Here is a 17,963-nt window from a genome sequence, read left to right as displayed (position 1 = left end):
TGTATTGAAATATAATCTCAAAGTGACTACATTGATGTGTTTTTGACATGATAGACTGAAAATATTTTTTTTCAGATAAATCTACCATTTGATGTTGGTTAAGACCACTAATCTTTGTTTAAAATTTCAGATCATTCGCGCACTTCGTTTTTCCAGAACAATTATTCAAATTGTAAAAAAACTGCCAAAATGAAAAGCGTTTAAACGCTTTTCATCAATCGGGCTTAAAATAGTAAAAAAAACGATTTTCCATTTATTTCCAAAGTATTCTTCTTAACAATGTTTGCATATATTTCTGTTTAAAGTGTCAATGTGTATAATACAGAGTCAATGGTTTGATATATATTGTAAGCAGAGAAGTGTAACTAAAAAGGTGAAATTTAATTGCTTAATCAGCACTTAAAATCTTTCTTGAAACAGTTGTAGAACATTCCCATTTTTTGCATTTCCCTAGACTGATTGTCGGAACTTTTCATAAGTCTGAAAGAAACACTCGGACTTTATGCCTACGACGATTAAATAAAGACTCTGATCCTCTTCTTATAGATGTGTTCCATAATATGATACGTATGATACCTCTTAATTATCGACAAAAGTGATCCCTCTGAAGCATTAAAAACAGCAAAAATACATGTAAATTGCAGATAGCTACCGTTGCATCCGGATTTGAATTGCCGTAAGAGATATTCATGATGGTATTCACTATAATGGTTGACCACAATCTGCAATTTTGAGTGATGTGAGTAAGCGCTATCTTTTTTCTATACTTTTGCTGCGTCACTCAAATCTACAGATGGAACAATGCCACAAATTGTTGTTAATTCGGATAAAATGTGTATTCGACAAGCTATTATCGTTGTTTTCACAGTTTGAGAGTAGATGCCATTTACGAATAAGGCAGACGAATGATGCCGCGATTTCCTTTGTATGTCCCTCATGTAGATATTGTAAAAAATAAAAAGTAATTGCATTTTATAGTTTAAGTTTCATGCTAACGCACGTTCACCGACTTTACAGCTATTACCCCTGGTCATCAGGCTACTAGTATCTATCTATCAATCTCCCTGGGGAGTCTTTTAACTCCGCTTAGTGCAGCCGACAATTTGGCGCAACGGAATTATACCACCCTCGCAGGTACCCATTTACACCTGGGTGAAGTGAAGCAATCGCAGGTAAATTTCTTGCTCAAGGAAAATAGCAGTACCCCTGGTGGGGTTCGAACCCAGGACCACTCGATCCCTAAGCGCACGTCTTACCATTCGCCTTCTGCTCGTTTGTTGCTCAATCGTGTGACTGCCTGCTAAAAGAAATTTAATTTGCTTATTATTTCTTTTCTGTCAAATTCTTCGTAACGGTTGTGAACGAGGATTGGTAGCTTACGAAATAAAATTTATTATGTTGTTTATAATGAGCATACTGAAAATGATCTCAATTCTATAATTGACCATAACTAACATGAATTAATGTAATATCTATATTCACTCATGAAGAAACATAATTTTGAGAAAGTCTGAATTAATCTTAATAAAGTTCAATGTAGTTTACATTGTTTCATTCTGATAAAAAAGGATAGCATTTCAACACTATAACTTTATTGGAAATTCAAAAATAAAATGTAAATGATAGTTCTTCTGATTCTAAAATGTAAAGTATAGTTATTGCCGATGACATAAAAAGTAAAGGATAATTCTAAAATAAATAAAAAGTGTAGAGGATAGTCAATAAACTTTCTAGTTCAATTGCTCAGATATTTAAGTTCTATTTAAAATACTTTTTGCATCCAGATCGCATAACATTTTTATAGTAAACAATTTATTTTACTTAATTACTTACACAAATTTATTTTACACAAGACTTGAGTTTTAAATTTTGTTCCAAAAAAAAAAAAAAAAAAAAAAAAAGATCTCAGAACTAATCAGGTGTTCTTAGTTTATGATGTTTAATAAGTTTCTAGTTTCTAATATATTATATGATTATTGATCTGTTCAATTGAAATCATATTTATATTTTTATATATTTTTGCATATCAATCAAGTATTTATAAAAATAATTGCCTTACTGACTTGTAGATATTGGTGTTGATGTTGAACTCACTTACCGAATCACAGAAACACATACTTATAAATTGTTCCAATTTTTAAGATTAATAACCCTACAATAAATTATTATCTTATTGTTATGCAAGCCATACTAACATTTCAATATGACTTTGCATGAAAACCTAAGAATTGACATATCAAAGCCAACCAGTTTTACATTGGCCGAGTATCTTTTTTAAAAGATACTGCTTGTTTCTTTTGACATTTTACTTCATAGCATAAACGTCTACATAACACTCATTTCAGTTACAAATATCTTTATTTTCCCTCGAAACATGATAATTTCAATAATTTTATCAGATCGAAAAAAAAAACAACGCCAACTTATTTTATGATCACGAGAGAGTAACAGTGCACTACTTTTGGTTATGTTATTCTCACGTGCATAAACTACACGTAACGTGTTTAAATCGCTTCAATAGTTCTTTGCCACATACTTCAAATTTACATTTTGCTTTTTCGTCTGTTGTTAACTATAAAATATCTTCAATGAATCATAGAATCACTACTTTTGAATCCAAAATGTCTGATTCGAATAAAACAATAATGGAACTTGAAACAAACAAGTCATTTGATCCACATGTGCAGGATCAGTTCTCAACATAAATATGTAGACACTTTTTCTGCGATGAAAAACAAAGATGTAGTAGCATGCAAGGTGAACTGAATTATTTAAAACAAAGCAACTCAAAATAAGGAGATGCTATTGTAGAATTGCAAGTACGATCGATGAGGGACAATTTGTTGTTCTTTAACATTCCAGAGGATACCCTAGCTAACAACAGACGAGATGAAAACTGTTGAAATTCTCAACATTTGTGAAAATAATTTAAAAATGTCAGATGCTAAGAAAAACATAACATTTGATCTTGCTCTAGAATAGGGAAATTTCTGTCAATCAAAACACGCCCCATTGTAGTTAAATGCAGTCACCCACAATATAAAAGCTTTGGTGAAACAACAAGCTAGAATGTTGTTGAACAATACTGATTATCGTATTAGTGACCAATATCCAGACAAAGTGCAAGAAACACGGAAGGCGTTATTTCTCGAGCTTATCAAAGTGCAGGTCTTTGGCCGAAGGATCGCCAGAGATAAAATATAGCTACATATGCTAAAATAAGGGATTTAGCGGACATCTAAACTAATTGTACTTCTATTGTCTTTATCTATAGTAATGAAAATAGCATCAAGTACATGTATTAATTGTAAGAAAATTGCACGAAGTCTAACCTTGAAAATTTTAAGTTCAAAAGTTATTTACTATTAGAAAAACAAAACATAGCCAGGTGTCTCTGTATTGTAATAAAAAATGCTTAACAAGTTTTTTCTTTGTTATTGTTCTTTTGTTTCATCATAACTTAACATGAGATACAATCAAGAAAAAAATTGCTTTAAAATGATCTGTATGGCTTTAATACAAACACAACAGTTTAAATGATTTAGTGTAACTAAATGTTATCGTATTTATCAGCTAAGATGTAGTATCGAACGATCATTTAGGTCCTTTAAAATATTTTTAATGCGTATTATGTCAATGTTGAAGAAAATAAATGTTGTCTTTAACAGTTTTTATTCTCTACGGTTTCAGTTTCCATTTGAAATATTAAAATATTTCATCAGGAAGTTAAATGCCTCACGCACATAAAAGGATGCTCGCCAACTTGTTATCTAAAGTTGGTGAAAATAAAAGAATTAGGACGTACATGACGTGTCTAATATGGCTATACATTGTTTTCGTTGTATATTTGTCTATGTTTTAAATATGTATAGATGAGATTACTTATAAAAAAGAGTATATATATTTCATTGTTTGCAGAAGTATTTCTATTTATATACACAATAAAATAGTAAAGTAGAAACATCTTTCTGTAGTGATATATTTTGTAAATACATGTATTTATTTAACGGTCATATAAACAGAAGTTCAGTTTGGTTTGTAAAGATAGATGCTGGCACAGATCTGATTCATAGGGCCCAAAATATTATACACAACTTGAAATGAATATAAGATGAACGAATGTTACTAAACAATAAATAATACATTGACTTATAGCAACAAGGTAAATTCCATACAGCTAACTTCCTAAATCGCAGACTTCAAATTACGCTGTTTGAGGTGAATTAGAGAGATTGCCTTTATCAGTTATTTGCCAAGAATAATCTCTAAAAGTTATTTTCTATTGAGTGTCATGATAGTAATAATAATCAACATTGGGCTCTATCTATAAAAAAAAGCTATTGTATAATCTTGGTTTAAATGTTGTACAGGGTAATTCTAATGCAGATGTACACTTTTATCCTACATTGTCACGCATATTAATAAAATAAAAAGAGACAAATTAGTGAAACTGTTTGCATCCTTTAGGTTAAGCAGTCATAATCTAGCTCTAGAAACCGGCCGTTATCGAAGTGTAGATAGGATAGATTGTGTGAAAACTGTACAATGCATGTTGTTGAAAGTGAATAACTTTTTCTTTTAGTCTGACTGTACACATTATTCTGAAATTTGCAAGGAACATTTTCCAACCACAGCATGGCCATTTAAATTTTATAGCTTAATGTCAAGTAGGAAACAATCATCTTAACTGTATGTATCGAAATTTTTAAACGAAGCACTTTTGAAAAGAAATAATAATATGTAAGTTAATGCAGCTCATATTCTTTGCTGTTTCTCTACAACAGATTTGCAATGATGTAACAGTTATGTAACAATTATATTTGTCATTTGATGCAAGTTAAACTGTTCAATCACATGAATAAAAATATGGACAAATGTCACTGATACCCTGCAAAACTGATATGTTGGAATATAATGTACATCTTGTAAATAATTTAGTAAATTTCCAAGCTTCTTGATTGATTAAATAAGCGCGTGTAATTTTGCAACACTCTCATTATATGTAATTTTGCAACACTGTCTTTATAACAAGGGCCAATAACACTCTTTGAAAGCAACACACTGAAATGATAAAATATCAGGCATTAAAAAAGTAGAAAGAAAGAAACGTCAACAACAAACAAAGCTGACATAATTTGAATGATATTACGCACTAGTAAGTGCGATTCAAATTCACAAAATATGTATAAAAAATAAACTACTGTTACAAATAACATATACGTAGAGAGAGGATGTTGTGGTTACATAAAGAAAATATTGTGTGCGTTTAAAACCTAGAAATCATATTGCATTTATTTAGTTAATTTTATTAATATCATATTGTTTAAACAAAACAGCAGTACGCAGACTGTTTGAACAGAAGATGGAAATCTAAACCATAAAATGTAAAAAAAACATGTGTACCTATACAAGCACTGTTTGTACACAGTGTGCCTTCATAGCCGGTTACGCATGCGCATTCAAACCCACTGTTACCACTTAAACAAATACCATTATTCTTACATGGGTCGGATAAGCAATGATCTATCCCTGAAATTAAGCAGAAAAACATTTTATCCACTGTCATTCCTATGCAAGAAATGGTTCCGTGAATTTGTCAACTATGTTATTCAAGTAATTTAAAAGTTTCAAAAAGTAGAACATGACAATAATGTTAATTGCAGCTGTACTGTGAATCAGAGAACACATGTTTTTTAAACCATGACATATAACGAACTCATCGGGACATTCAAAATCTGTTTCTTATATCCGGAGTTTCTTGTAAGCATATATCGAATTAGTTTCTTGTATCAGGGTTTTTTTATAGCGAACAAATGTACATATAACGAACTGATTCTTTACCATCGTAGCATTTGATTAAGAACAAATATTCATTTATTTCTCCTTGAGGCATAATACCCAAGGGCGTACTGTTTGGAATTTCAAAATCCTTTGCTATTTCAGTTTTAGTTTTACTCCCTTTCTCAATTTCCTATAAAATATCATATTTTGTTTCTGAACACAGTGATTTTCGTTTCTTTCCATGATTAAGAATAAACAAGACTTTCGATTTTTCCTTCCTTTTTCCTTCCTTTCTTTATTGAATATCTTCTATTTTAAGGGTGACTTTTACTTGTGAAAGATATAGATTTCTTTTATATTAATCAAGCGTTCTTTGTAATTGTCAATGGATTATGCTTCCAAGCATGCGTGATTATGTTAAAAACCGATTAAAAATAATCATAATTATTTTACTAGTGCAAAACTAGTCAAGAAAAGAAATAATAGAATAAAAGGTATCATTATAACCGTTTTATCTAGGTGCTAAAATCATTCCAAATTGAAAGCCTTAACGTACTGCTATACAAATTCATTTTAATAAATGTCTTGAAGAATATACAACAATATACGAGAACGATGATCTATTTAAGGATAGCCGATATCTTGGAGTTCGTTATAAAAGTGTAATTTTCTGTACTTTTTACTTCAATGGGACTAAGACATGAGCTACTTATAAGTGATAATAACAGTGTTCGCTATAACGAATATTTTATATGAAATAAAGAAGGGCAACACTCGGGCCAAAATAAATTATTCCTTATAACCGCTATAACCGTGTTCGCTGTAAGTGAAGTTTACTGTACTTGTTTGAATTACGACCAAACCATATATAAATATTTTCTAAATTTTATTGTTAACTATAGGGAACTAACATGATTTCTTTATCTTTTTCAAAAGAACGCATTCATCGTTAAACTAAGACAATACGTGCATTTTTAATCCACTGTTCTTCTACTGCAGATTGAATCAAAGTTCTTAGCAGTACTGGATTTATTCTGAATTATGTAAAGTCACTAAATTAATATTTTGTATGTTCACGCGCAAGCAACAATTGGGGCATATGATTCAATAACGCTTTTTGGTTCAACCAATCAAGCCATCACGCTAAGGTATTGTATCGATCATAGGATTTTATACATGCGGACAATTTATATTCTGGATAAGTCGCGCTTGATAAACTTGATAGTTGTTTTGGAACAGAAAACAAATATTTCAATAACGTTTTATTATCCCTTTTTTTCTTATGTTCTACAGATGTATACATTTTTGTGACTATATTTTAGATATTTACCCTCACATGTGTTTCCAGTATATCCATTCGCACATGCGCACGTGTAGTTATCCACTGTTGATATGCATGTTCCTCCATTGTGGCACAGATCCATGGTACATTCGCCTTTCAAACATAACAGTTTCAGATTTATAAATATACTTATATAAGCGTAATTATGCAACTTTTCTTATACTTCCTTCATTTTTGTTTTTCATTTTGCAGCACAAAAAAGTAATGATAATCGGGAGATTTGACATAATCATATTGCAATGTCAACGTCATTCCAGGTATAAGGTTTTAGCTTGGCAAGACAAAAACATCACTGTCGGTCAAAGGGATCTTTTGGAAAAAGCATGACCCAATTCATTTAAGAGATAAGCATGTCCATAAGTGTTTATTAAATTAATAGTGACCAAAATTCATTTTTACAAGATTATTTGACTTGGGGCTCCTAACGAATGCGTCGTTTTCCTCACTAAAACTTGTAAAACAAGACTAACTGGTGTACAAAACATACCAATAAACAAGATACATATTTTATACACAATGACTAACGCCCGGCACAATAAGCATTGAATGTATTTCTCTACCCTGTAAATGTCGATATGAAAAAAATGACCCCCGGCTGAGACTGGGCCGATATTGACCCAAAGGGCAATTTTTACCAGAAAAAAAAAACAACATGTCAAATATCTAAGCCTGAGACATACAATAGGACTTAAATATATGTTTTTTGTTTGTTTTTTGTTTGTTTATTTTATTTCTTTGTTTTTTGTTGTTGTTTTTTAAGTCTATATACATCATGCAACTCCGGCGGCGGGGCTCATCTTGATCCAAAGAAGGTTTATCCTGAGCTCTGCACAGCACATTGGCTAATGATTAGTAACATTTCTGACAACAATATTTATGTGCTTTCATCGGTTCAAATGATATAGGACTGAAAAGAAAATGCTACTAGGCGGACATAAAGAAATCATATTTTTATTAATCAGTGACAATATATGTGAATTTTAAATACTATGGCAGAATAAATCCAAAATATATTCATGAGTTATAAGCAACAAAAAAAACGTACCATATTCACAGTTGGCCCCAGTGAACCCCGGTTTACACACGCAAACGTCAGAATCCAATGCCTGAATGCAGGTGCCTCCATTTCGACAGGGGCTTAGGCTACAATCCAGAACCACTGAAATTGTATTCACTATTGCGTAATTTGTATTCATAGTCACTGATTTTATAGTTTTTTTAAAAAAAGAAATACGTTTTTTTTTTATTATTAAATGCAATTGGTCTATGATAGATGATCAGTATTTGTTTTGACAATATTCAGTATCATATTTGGAAACATACCGAAGAATAAAAAATATAAGTTGTTGGTAAGTGCTTGATACAAAATGACAATTAAATATATAACAGGTAATAAAATGTTCTAGAACAAAATGTTATTTTTCATCAAATGCAGGTACATGTATGTGTTCATACAATATCACTTTAAAACTCTCTCATCATTTTCTGAAATATTTTCTAAGAATATTCAAATAACAAATTTCTGTTGTTTTATGCATATTTGAAATATTTATGAAAAATGAGCCATTGTTGACATTTTTTTCTAAATTTCCTATAATTTAATCATTAATATTCGATACTTGAAATTCATTAAATAATTGAAGGTATATAGGTACATGTCTATTGAGAGACAACTAGTTACATGCTATAGTATTTTAAGGAATTTTAGTCATTTAAGTTAAATCGATTGGTAATAAAGTTCCAAACGATACCAAAATCAAATCAAAACGATATTAATGACTTGCATTTAAGATATTACCATACTCGATTTCTTAAAAAAGGCATGAGTAAAATTAGACATTTATCGGAATGAAATTTTCATGTATTTACTGTTACTGTACAATGTAAATTTACTGATTGGCTGTCCAATGGACCTTTCAAGTTTTAAACTGCGAAAAAAAAATGACCCCGCTTTTTATATTAGTAACTCGGTCAATTGCTCAAATACAGTTTTACCTGTGTTACTATGTGTTCTCACATGCGTTCCTATGTGTTATCCAATAGAAGCAATTGGATAGCCAGTAACATATTTTTTCTTGCATACAACTGCACTGGATATGTCCATTGGTACCAAGTAGGGACCAATAATTTGGTAGAAACATAGGCGGGCATAAAACAATTTGTCTGTAAAATTTATACTATTCTAGCGTTTAACAGCGCTTATTATTAAAAGCTCCTTTGGCAGTTATTCCTGAAAAAGAAAGCTATTGTAGCTACATTAAAGATGGAGTAATAACTGTTAGATACCTTTCTCGCAGTTTTTACCAGAAATTCCTGGCGGACATTCACATGTATAGTTCAACAGTTCTTGCACACATGTCCCTTGATTTAAACATGGGTTGGGTGAACAACTGTCTAAAATAAAGGCTAGTTTATCAATTTCTAAATTTTGGATAACAATAGAAAACATCGAACAAACAAACAAATTTTATTCGACCATTATTTGACTGACATGTATTGAAATGTATCTACGAAGCTGTATACATATCTACTACGGCGAAACTACACAACAAATAATAATAATAATAATGATTATTAATACACAAAATCAATCATTTTGTAAAACAATTCAAGTTAAATCAATAGCACGTTTTTAGCAAAAATGTTTAAACGCTTATTATATAATGCTCGTCTTGCACACTGAATACTATTATTTATCATTATTTATTTTTGCCCCATCATGTTCAAAAAATAAAAATTAATGCAGGATGGATGGATGGATGGATGGACAATTAGAGAGATTTTTTAGGAAAGAGTATATTGAGATTAAATGAATGTGTGTGTGTGTTAATGATCACAGTAACAACCTCACTGAGCCTATAAAATTTGACATTTGCTACTATTTGACTATATTCTAAATTCATTTTACCAGCCTGAGTTCTTTCACATATGAAGCAATGATTTATGCGACACGGGACATCGTTCCACTGATACAGGTTCCCAGCGTATTGCACACACCGTCCGTCGCCACTTGGTTGATCTTTATACCACGATCTGTACTTTACAGAGTTTCCACTGGTGTTCCATTTCCATGTATCATCTGCATCGTGTTTATATAAACCTATGTGATAATTGTGGCCTGCAAACAATGCATTTGAAATTAAGTATTTTGACTTGATCTTTGTGAATTCTCAATTCTAACTACAAGTTACCAGCTTACAGAATACACAAATTCACGATTTCAACTTCATGTATTCACGAGCCAAGTTGTATGTCAATAACTGCACAATAACTATAAAGTGCCAGAAATATTTTGACAGACCATGTCATTTTTTTCTCTATTAGTAGTCTTCATTATAATTTATACAGAAATACAAACTTTTCTTATTTGGTATTAATTAATTGTTTTCAACTGGCGTTAAAATTATATTTATTTTGCTGCTTTTTTAAGTTTTCTTTTCAAAATTGCCAAATATGTTATAAAAATTAAAATACACCGTACATGTAATAACAAAAATAATTATAATTAATATAATAATGATAATAGTTACAATAAAATAATAATAATTATATTTATTGTAGTTGTTGTAGTTATATATACCTGCGTTGTTTTGATTAACATTTAAACGTATCAATAATTAAATTTGTGAGAACAGTTACGATTTCTTCAGGTCTAAACAAAATGGATTTCGTTTTATACTATCGCTACATGCTATATTCCTTGTACTGTAGTTTTTAATAAACAGAACAGAACATAATTTGAGTGAAAACTTGGCTTTTGCTTTCGTGTTTGGTGCATTCAGGCTTTATGGAGATTGTAACAAAGAGCTCGAATCCCAGTTTAGACATCATTTAAACTCAAATACATGTTTGTAAATAAATGTTAAGATAAGTTATCAATGATAGCATTGTGGTTATTTTTATTACTACGATAAATCTTAAAGCTATATTCTGCTCATTTCTTATTTTTTGAAATATTGATAGCTACACAGTCGATTATGTTATGGCATAAATCTAAAGCACTATGTAGACAATTTATGAATATACAGTGTCCTTAAAAATAGTTAATTTTGTTAAAAAAAAGCACCAGCTTTAATTGACCCGTAATAAGGAACGCAAAGTCCCATATATAGTGTGTACGTTCTGCTATGTATATTAGACATACTCAGTGCGAAGTTTGTAGAAATTAATGAATTGTTTGCAATGAAAATATTTTATTCAAGGATGAGCATATCACTAAATATAATTTCTCTATCGGCTTGAAAGCAGCAAAATACACTGAACGAACAGAAGGTAGTGAGAAGAAACTTACAATCGTATCCTGCATCAGAAGCAATTTTTTGCAGGAAATTGTTTTCAAGATCACTTTCTACCTCTACCAGATAACTGCTCCTCTCGAAACACCATTTCTTTGTTAAAGAAAAAAAAAAACATAAATATTACACTCTTTATTCCATTTACTTATAGGGTCTAAAATGATGGTCTCCTATCACAAAGAACCAAGATGCTATTGATTATTGCAGACTTCAGCGATAATATTTTTAACATGGAAAAGCAAACTGTATTGGTAATAAGGTTAATTAAGACTTTGCAAGTAAACTCCTTACGGATCTATAACAAGAAAGAAATGCAAGTTTGACTTGTTCGTTCATGTTTCTAAATAATAAATGAAATATATACGAATTGTGAAGTTAACATCAAAGTAATATACACATTGCAAACGACACTTATAATACACGTGAATTATAAAAAAAGGTTTAATTAGATATACAAAAATGTCCTGTTTGTGTTAGTCACGCGGTAGAAATATGGTGATAAATACTGCAGCAATATATAACATAATCATTCTTACCCTAGAATCTGTCCAACTCAGTTTGTTTTTATTAAGATAATAACAGGAACTATTTAGACCCCTCCAGCCTGTTTCACAGTCTCCTGAAATATGATTAAATTAGAAATTAGATTTCTCATTGCTTCCGGTTTGCTTCTGTTTTGTTAAAGCAGGAAGCCTCCAGACTACTGCTATTATAAAAAAGAATAGATTGTATTCAAACGTATTTTGAAGTAAACAAAGATATAATTTAAAAAAGAACAGTAAAAAACATGCAGAAATAACCTATTCTGCTTTAGTTACACAGTAGAAATATAGCTACCGTTGTAAGTGCTTAAGAATCAGTTCTTAATCGCACATGACATGTAAATTACTACTTAAATTTTAAATTGATTTTATTTTTCGTTCGATCCTAGTATATTTTGATCAAGTATGATATTCTTTAAACATCTGGGTCATCGGTAGCCATGCAGCTTTAAAAAAGCTTTGTAGACATACATAATGGAACAGAAAAAACTCCTTCCGCTTATATTTTATAGTTTTGTAGTTTTATTAAAAATAACTTTAATACATTTTATGTTAATTTCCGGACATAGCCTATTAGGAAAACATGTAATGCAGCGTCAATGGTAAGCCACTCGCGAGAATACTTTTTGTGAAGCTCACAAATGAAATTAAAGCTTTCATCTAACACACAAACACACAAATATATGATGGCTGATTCGTGCTATCCTTGGTTTGCCCCGTGACCACGCCAAGAGAAAAGTCTAAAATAGAAAAGTTAAAATGGCGGTGGCGCGGAGCAAAAATACGCTTTTTAGCTTGGGCGCGGGCGAAGCCCTCTTCATTTTATTTCTTAAATATTGCCCCGCGACCATGCTTAGTACTGTGATTTCGCTCCGCACCTCGCTATCATGCATCACTGGCACGTGTTATACACTGCAACAACCTTGCATCACTGTCACCCGTCATACAATGCAGCTATCTCGAATCACTGTGGCGCCCGAAATGAAATGCAGCTTTCTTGCATCACTGGCGTCCGTAATACAATGCAGCTATCTCGCATCACTGTGGCGCCCGTAATAGGCTGCACCAATCTTGCAACCCTGGAGCTTGAATTACACTGCAGCTATCTCGCATCACTTTGGCGCCCGTAATACAATGCAGCTTTTTCGCATCACTGTGGCCCCGTAATAGGCTGCACCTATCTCTCAACACTGGAGCCCAACATACACTGCAACTATCTCATATCACTCGAGCCGGTAAAACGGTGTGTTTCTTTATGGTGTTCCGTTACGGCCAGCGCTTTTCTCTGAGAACGGAAAGTGCGAAACATGACAATTCGATTATGACAATACGACGAAACGATAGTGACAATAGGACAGTACGACGGAGAAACACGACCGCACGATGGTGACAGCCTATAATACTGTCATTTTGTCCCAATTGTGCTGCCATACTGTCACAATCGTATTGTCGATCAGTCACCATCGTTCTGTGCCCTTCCTGTCGAGCATGTGCAAACTTTTACTCAACATGGCTTCCGAAACTAAGGATTTAAACAGGCATTTTATAAAACATACTCTATTAGATTAATTATCAAGGAAAATCGGAACTTAAAAGAATCAAAATCTATCTACATAAATAAGTTTTATGATAAAAATGTACACCAGTGTTTTCATACTTAGCGTAATCTAGACATGGTGTAATTAGCTTATTTGTCAAATATAGTATTTTCATAAAATATCATTAACAGTTTCAAACTACTCTCACCAATAAATCAGTACAAGAATTTACGTTTGTTACAGCCTTTGTTAAATTAGACTTGTTGATATTGGAATGTTTTCATTTCATTATGCACATACCTAACAGGAAGGCGAAATGTCGACAGTGCGGCAGTACTATGGTGACAGTACGACATTACGACAGTATGATAGTGACAATACGCTGGTGACAGTACGGCAGTATGATGTTGAATAGGAACGACAGTACGATGGTGACAGTGACGACATAACGATGGTGACAATTCGACTGATTAATTAGTGTAAACACACGTCAGAGTGAGTTTATTTTACTAATTACGTCATAAATCTTCGATAACAATTGCATATTTTGTATTGAAAACGTTACGATAGGACTGACACACATTTTATCAAAATTATAGAGGCATAAATTCATAATAAAAAAGTGATTGAAGGTAAACTGACAGCAATTGATTTTGTGTTGGTAAATGAAATCGCTAAATGCAAGCTTATAATTAATTTATGTTCCTTCTTTATTCTATAAGGGTAATCATAATTGAGTTGCATAGCAAGTACCTTTGTGCTCCGATATACATAGACGCTTTCAGGTAAAAATATTTAAGTGTACGCTCGTTTTTGTGGCATAAAATAACTGAACGCTGTTAAAGGTTTGATACATTTTCATCATCACATCTGTTGTACATGATTTCCTATGATTATACTGAGATGGGTACCATATATGTGTCTGTTTCCGGATTTCAGAAAAAAGATACTTCAAATAAGGCTCGTATCACCATCTGAGTAAGTGTTACTTTTTGAACTAAATTTTAATAATTAGATATCTACCTGTGATACTTAGGAGTGGAAAAAGTAACTTTCACTCTTATATCTTAGATAATTATGTTTCTTGTCATCACTCAATTTCTGGCAAGGTTCATAGTTACTTTATTTTCATTCAAAATGTTATCGCCCTTTCTAACAATAAGAATCTTGTAACAGTTGTTATTTTGTACTGCATCTTGTTTGTGATTAATTTTTCTTTTTCTTTTTATTTTCATATGAAATTTTAAATATTTAAAATAAAGGTATCCTAATCCTAGTATTCCTACCACACCTATCGATAGGTGCATAAACCACCCCCGTAGTTTGCACATTATTTAGGCATATAGAAATTCTACAGCGCACATCATTCACATAAAATGCAACATTAAATTGCAAAATGCTTTTTAACTCCAACTTGCCACTAAGGCAAGAACATACAGCAGTTCACACACATTTAGAAAGGCATTAGCTTGCATAAGAGGTCACAGATGCGTGTTAAATGACTACATAGGAACCTTAGCAATAGTAAAACCAATAATCAGTCTTAATATTATGTAGTATATTTCATTATGCAACTTTTACATGTTGATATATACACGTTTTAGTTTCATTTTTATTCAAAAGTAGGAATAGTAGGAATATGTGTAAAAAAGTAGGAAACAAATGAGTATGGCAGAATGTAGAAAATTAGGCAAATGAAAGACTAATTTCCAGCCTGTATAATAAAAGTGCCAGAAACACATTTTATTATATGAACTTCTCAAGGTATTGAATGAACGTGGGAGCGGATGGAAAGCGTTTTTTTCCGACCAGTGCATATAATACAATAGTAGATCCACTTCTCGTATGTTGCTAAAATTAACTATACTACAGTGTCGAAGTATAATACATTAATTGACACTTTTGTTTTTATTGAGAGTGTGGTTTACATATGATAAACATACAAACACAAAACTTCTCATGCATATCGTTTTGTTTTCAAAAATAAACATGCTGGGACTTAAAAATAATCGAATATATCGTTTTAAAACTACTGATACTGTATTTGTTTGCATGTGTATACCAGGTTGACAGTTGAATTTGCAGCAACGAATACCTAAATAACTTCACAAATACTTTAAAATATAATCTTTTATTTTGACAATCACATACAATATTAAGTTCTGATTAGCATGCACAATACTTTTCTTCAAGAAATAACAATATACAACAAATATTTGGAGAAAAAAACATGCTCATTCCCCTTTTCATTTAAATTTTGTAAGGCCATTAGTCCGTATCGCAAGATTTCGATTCGCCTAAAGAAGTATCGCACCGTTATACGTTCGACCCCCTATTTAATGTAATACTTATCGGAAAACTACCCTCATTGTATGAAAATCATACATTTGTACAGTCCATTTTTTTATTAGAAAGCATTGTCTTTGCATTTGACATAAAAATGAGCAAGAAAAAGAAGAACTTTAAGAATGGTTCTAAGATGTTGAGCTGGTGTATGTCAATATTTTCGTCATTAAGTACATTTAGCAGTTATGACGCGTATATTTTATTAAACCATTGCGACTTTTTGTTACAAATTTCAAAAATTAATCTGAAATCACGGATGTTAAATATCAATAGTGTTAATGCTGCTTAAAGGCCGATTATACCTCAGAAATACTTTTTATCTGATGCCGCGTTAGAATTTCCAGATAGTTACTGCATTGGCCAATTCCCAGAATCATGTTTTGCTTCTTATGCCTTTTAGCAATTAGCACAGTTTCAGTACTTAAATATTTTGTATGGATATCAAAATACTACATCGTTAACATTTTGCTACTTTTATGACAAATAATTAATGATCTCGCGCTACTTTCCTCTGGTGATAAGAACTTTCAATGCTTTAAAACATTTCTTACTTAATATTTCAACTTAATTAAACTCACAATGACCTTTTCGAAAGAATGGAAAAATACTGTTACTAGGTATATTGTACGGTAATGTTTATCTGACAGTAATGTCAGAAATAATGATTTTGATAGTATTGACTATTTAGAACAAACCACGAAATACATGAAGTTAAATTATTATGTTGTGAGACATATGATACAATATCAAATATATTTATTTACATGTAACAAATAATAAAATGTTCCAGAATCAAAAAAAACATAATTAAGAGGTGCAAACTCTTAACACAGGTTTATAAGAGTAACTTAAAATATAGCTTACCTGAACAGAAATAAAGACCTTTCAATAAAATCACCATTAACATTGTTTGAAAAACACCTTCCATTATTTTTAAAATGTTAAATTAACAAGGCCCTAGCAAACAAATACAGTTTAAAGAAAAAAAATAACTGACATATCTTTTGTACTAAAATAACTCTTTTCGTGTAATTTTCCCTGCGTCAAGCATATTTTTAGATTATGTGTCATAATAATAACAAAACGAAAGAGTTCAACCGTTGAAACGGTATCATTTGTTTGTCAAAAAGAATGTTGTTTAAACTAAATGATGTAAAACCACACTATTTAACGTCCCTCTTACACTGCATTTTTTTTAAAATATGTTGGGACAGAGCGTTATAAAACCATTGTCGGAACGTGGACATTCCGTATATACTATATTTAATATACTTGTAGCTTGCCTAGCTACCGAGAATATATGTAATAGAAAGAGCACCGAAACACGAGGCTATCTGATTTGTACGAGGGGGCGTAGCCCCCGAGTATTAATCAGATTGCCGAGTGTTTTGGTGTTCTTACTCTTTTGTATCATAGTCAAACATGACAGCGCGTTCCCTGTTGTCATAATATGAAACCCCAGAAAAAATTAACCAATGAACGAGCATTTGAATATGATATTTCTGCCCCTTTCCCTTTCTCTGCCGTCACAATATGTAAACCCCAGCAAAAATGAACCAATCAACGGGCATTATCTGGAGTGCGGGTAACTGATACCCGCACTCCAGTTACCGCACTGTGCATGTATATGTATACGATTTAACTCTGACACTTTTTCAACAGAAAGGTCCCCAAACTATGATACAATAGACATATAAATGACACATGGGTATGTGAGTAACCGTTAAATGTCGTCCCGAGGAAAATGCTGTAACTCGAGGGTAACAGTATCTTACGAGGGTTTATATTATATATGTTACATTCCATATTGGTCGAAGGATATTATAAGTTCTCTTCTGTGTTGGGACTGGAAAACACACAGTGACAGCAAAATGATAAATAATCACAAAGTCAGAAGTAATGTTTTCATATCAACAACTGTTTTTCAAACCTGCAGTGCTTTCCATATATTACAAAACTGAAAAAAAATCATGAAACAAATGATGAATGAGAAAATGAAGAATGAACATATATCATTACACTTATATAAGTAAAAAACCTGCAAAACACACAGAGAAAGCAAAATAATAAATATTCACAAAGTCAGATGTTACGTTTTCACATCAGCAACTTTATTTCA

At 31.7% G+C, this 17,963-nt stretch overlaps 1 protein-coding gene across 2 annotated transcripts; it reads right to left on the bottom strand.

Moving 5' to 3' along the window:
• Nucleotides 1-4,688: 4,688 nt before the first annotated feature.
• On the bottom strand, nucleotides 4,689-16,952 carry LOC132740747 (fibropellin-1-like). 2 transcript variants are annotated; one of them, XM_060728714.1, is made up of 9 exons: nucleotides 16,709-16,952; nucleotides 11,955-12,037; nucleotides 11,415-11,511; nucleotides 10,032-10,241; nucleotides 9,410-9,517; nucleotides 8,169-8,324; nucleotides 7,112-7,216; nucleotides 5,404-5,529; nucleotides 4,689-5,061 (listed from the first exon to the last, which is right to left on the bottom strand). In XM_060728714.1, exons 1-9 carry the CDS (start codon nucleotides 16,770-16,772, stop codon nucleotides 4,997-4,999), a joined length of 1,014 nt encoding a protein of 337 aa, XP_060584697.1. In that variant the 5' UTR covers nucleotides 16,773-16,952; the 3' UTR covers nucleotides 4,689-4,996. The 2 variants fall into 2 exon arrangements, with proteins under 2 accessions (XP_060584697.1, XP_060584698.1); XM_060728715.1 differs by having other exon boundaries at nucleotides 8,169-8,282; nucleotides 16,709-16,920.
• Between the last annotated feature and the right edge of the window lie 1,011 nt (nucleotides 16,953-17,963).

Source organism: Ruditapes philippinarum, unplaced genomic scaffold, assembly GCF_026571515.1.
Source record: "Ruditapes philippinarum isolate M1 unplaced genomic scaffold, ASM2657151v2 ctg2345_1_1_1_1, whole genome shotgun sequence".
NCBI lineage: Eukaryota > Metazoa > Mollusca > Bivalvia > Venerida > Veneridae > Ruditapes > Ruditapes philippinarum.
The sequence above is the reverse complement of the archived record's forward strand: the minus strand, read 5'-3'. Positions and strand labels throughout refer to the sequence as shown.